The sequence below is a fragment of the Saccostrea echinata genome, unplaced genomic scaffold, assembly GCF_033153115.1.
Source record: "Saccostrea echinata isolate AGI-Se365-2 ecotype Australia unplaced genomic scaffold, CSIRO_AGI_Sech_v1 ptg000033l, whole genome shotgun sequence".
Classification (NCBI taxonomy): Eukaryota; Metazoa; Mollusca; class Bivalvia; order Ostreida; family Ostreidae; genus Saccostrea; species Saccostrea echinata.
Window position 1 is genome coordinate 3152342 of NW_026889782.1, and position 4009 is coordinate 3156350.

The following is a 4009-nucleotide window of genomic DNA, read 5'->3' on the forward strand; positions in this document are numbered from 1 at the left end:
AGAGTCCTGTGATCGATCACAAGTGTTTAGACTACCAGATATCATAGAGTGCAATGAGATTCCACAGAATCGCAGTGAGATACCATCTCCAGAAGTTGCAGCTAGCTACCCCCATCTCAGTGATATTACTGACTACATACCTACCATTGATGATAACATTTCGATTGAACTACTCATTGGTCGTGACCTTATTGACACTCATATAGTACTTGACCAACGTGTTGGCGTTCCTCTAGGCCAGAGGCTACCCCTTGGATGGGTTATGATTGGAAATTCCTTTCTCGGAACAGTTCACGAACAGACAGTTGTCACCGTCAACAAGACTGCCAATCTTGCCAATGGTAGACCAACCTATCTAGAGCCCTGTGACAGTTCCTTTTGTGTGAAAGATGACCCAGTGTTTAAGCAAACAGCATATGATGAATGTGAAGGGCTGTCATTAGAAGACCAGGCCTTCTTGGATATCATGGACTCAGGATTCCAAATGTCTGAGTGTGGTAAATGGACAGCGCCTCTACCATTTCGGACCTGTAGACCCATTCTACACAACAATCGAGAAGCTGCAATGAAACGAGCTATTTCATTCAAGAACAGTCTTATACACAACCCAACCAAGGCAGCACACGTCTGTGAGTTTATGCAGAAGATACTTGATAGACAACATGCTGAACCTGTTCCCGTAACAACCAATGGCACAGAGAAATGGTACATGCCACTATTCAGTGTCTATCATCCCAAGAAGCCCAACAGCGTAAGGGTAGTCTTCGATTCTTCTGCCAAGTATCATGGGTATTCCCTCAATGACGTTCTACTGAAAGGACCTCCTCTCTACAACATTCTTCTGGGGATCCTACTCCGATTTCGGAAGGAAGCAGTTGCTGTTACCGCGGACATTGAACAAATGTTCCACAACTTTTTCGTTACCCCAGGACATAGAAGTTATCTTAGGTTCCTCTGGCATGAAGACAACGACATCTCTAAACCGTTAATAGATTATCATATGAACGTTCACGTTTTTGGGAACAGCCCGTCGCCAGCTGTAGCCACCTACGGGCTGCGCAAGGCAGTCGAGAAAGCAGAGACAGATGTTCAGGACTTCATTTACAGGAATTTCTATGTCGACGATGGTTTGATTTCCTGCCGTACATCTGAAGAAGCCGTTGACCTGCTTGTTCGTACACAACGTGTCCTATGACAATGGGAAACTTAGGTTACACAAGTTTGCATCCAATAACAGAGGTGTTGGACTCATTTCCACAGAGTGAGCTGGCTAAGGATCTCTGTAACCTTGATCTTTGTAATGACACATTACCAATGCAGAGAAGTTTGGGACTCTCTTGGGAAATTGAAACTGATCAATTCACATTTCGCACATGTAAAGACAAGAAACCATTCACCAGACGTGGAATATTGTCTGTGATTAACGGACTTTACGACCCCATAGGCTTTGCTGTTCCAGTCGTTTTGAAAGGGAAGCTTTTGATGAAAGAAATTCTGTCCAGTACAACCTCCTTAGATTGGGATGACCCACTTCCTGAAGTGTTTAAAAACCCATGGGATGACTGGGTACAATCCTTATTTCAACTAGAACAAGTGTGCATTTGTAGACAGTACTCGGATCACTCATATACAGATTCCAATGTTCGTCTTGTGCATGTATTCTGTGACGCATCGAAAGACGCGATCGGTGCTGTTGCATATCTACAGCTCTTTGGACCTGTTGGTTCAGAGCCTACACTCAGTTTTCTGCTTGGAAAGGGAAAACTTGCACCTAATGGCGGCAACACCATTCCTCGGATGGAACTATGTGCTGCAGTTCTCGGAGTCGAAGTAGCAGACATAATCAAGGAACAACTTGGTATTCCATCAGAGTGCTTTAGATACTATACGGACAGCCAGATTGTCTTGGGTTATCTAACAAACACTACTCGCAGATTCTACGTTTATGTGTCAAACAGAGTGAAGCGTGTTCATTCATCTTCATCTCCGAGACAATGGACGCACGTTCCCACAGAGCAGAATCCAGCTGATCTGGCTACGAGATCAGTCTGTGCTACTCAACTTTCAAACAGTATGTGGTTGACTGGACCTCCATGTGAGACCCTGACAAAAACATTTTCAGAACCACCCTTATGTTATCCGTTAGTGGAACCAAACAACGACTGTGAGATTAGACCTGAAGTCACATGCAACAAAGTTCAGATGGATGATGTGAAACCTTTTAACCATAAGATCGGATCAGAAAGATTCTTAAAATTCTCAACATGGGAATCTCTTGTTCGAGGAGTCAAGATTCTGAAGCAATTCATATATAAATCAGTGAAACACAGTGACATTGACTCTAGTGAAGCATATGAACATGCAGAACTTTATGTGATACAGACATGCCAGGGAGAAGCATATGATGATGCAATAAGATGTATCAAAGGTGGACGTCCCCTGCCGAACGGACACTCAGTTATGGCCTTATCGCCATTTATTGACCAACATGGCATACTCCGCGTGGGAGGTAGACTTGACAAAAACAGACAAGGAGATGACAATCTTCACCCTGTGATCATGCCCAAGAACCATTATGTCACCAGGCTGCTCGTGCGCAAATTCCACCACCAAGTGCTACATCAGGGACGACTGTTGACGGAAGGTGCACTTCGTTCTGGAGGATTCTGGGTAGTAGGTACCAAAAATCTCATAAGATCAGAGATCAAATCCTGTGTCACATGTCGCAAGTTGAGAGGAAGTTTTGGTTGGCAGAAGATGGCAGATCTACCTGAGGACAGGATACAGCCTGCTCCACCTTTTTCTTATGTAGGTGTAGACACCTTCGGTCCCTGGACAACCACGCAACGACGGACCAGAGGGGGAACTGTGAATCAGAAGAGATGGGCTTTGATGTTTACATGCCTCGTTTCACGAGCAGTTCATTTGGAAGCCATTGAAGAATTGTCCACAGCTTCATTTATTAATGCATTACGCAGGTTCGTGGCCTTAAGAGGCCCTGTTATACAGTTTCGATCAGATCGCGGGACAAACTTCATTGGGGCAGTGCATGAACTAAAAATTCCCTCTGACCTGGTGGAAAACCCAGTATCAAAAAAGTATCTCGAGGAGAACAAGATCATGTGGGTGTTCAATCCTCCCCATGCCTCCCACTTTGGCGGGGCATGGGAAAGAATGATAGGTGCTTCAAGGAAGATACTGGACAGCTTACTCTTGAACCATAAGGGACCTTTAACGCATGAAGTTTTGACCACATTCTTGATGGAAGTTAGTGCTATTCTGAATGCTAGACCACTTGTCGCAGTATCAACTGACCCAGATGCACCACAGGTACTTTCACCAGATATGTTAATTCATCAGAAAACCATACATACCTCAAAGTTGGACATTCCAGTGTTCTGGACTAAAGACGCCCTCAAGAGTTCCTGGAAGCAGGTGCAGTACTTGGCAGATCAGTTCTGGCAGAGATGGCGCATAGAATACATGCAAAGCTTACAGATTCGTCAGAAATGGTTGACAGAAGGTAGACAGTTTCAGAAAGGAGATGTGGTTCTCATGCGTGACGATTCTTTAGCCAGAAATCAGTGGCCCCTTGCTATAGTAACAGAGACCTTTGAGAGTAATGACGGACGCGTACGCAAGGTGAAGATATTTTGTGGCCGTAACAGAACATTTTATGTGAGACCTGTTACTCAGTTGTGTTGTCTCATTGAAGTAGCTAAGTAGTTAAAGCCCCAACTTTACTTTGGTAAAGTCATTGTGCATTATTTGATTGATATGTAATGTTGTGATTTCAGCAAGTTGTATTCATGTATCAGTTCTGTTGCATCATTTGTACATACTTAGTTTGTGTGGCTAGGCATTATTTTAAATGTAACACCTTTTTTTAATTTTAAACTTGATTGGCTTCTTCGAAGCCAGAGGGGGAGTGTAGTGGCGCCGGAATTGATTCCGGAGTTGGTTTGATTAATAGTTTGTTTACAGTTTGTTCCGGCATAAACCATGCTTG

General features: G+C 43.9%; 1 protein-coding gene across 1 annotated transcript; it reads left to right on the top strand.

Moving 5' to 3' along the window:
* The first annotated feature begins 1197 nt into the window (after positions 1-1197).
* On the top strand, positions 1198-3726 carry LOC133199285 (uncharacterized). Its single transcript, XM_061335115.1, has one exon. It carries the CDS (start codon positions 1198-1200, stop codon positions 3724-3726), a length of 2529 nt encoding a protein of 842 aa, XP_061191099.1.
* Positions 3727-4009: the final 283 nt, after the last annotated feature.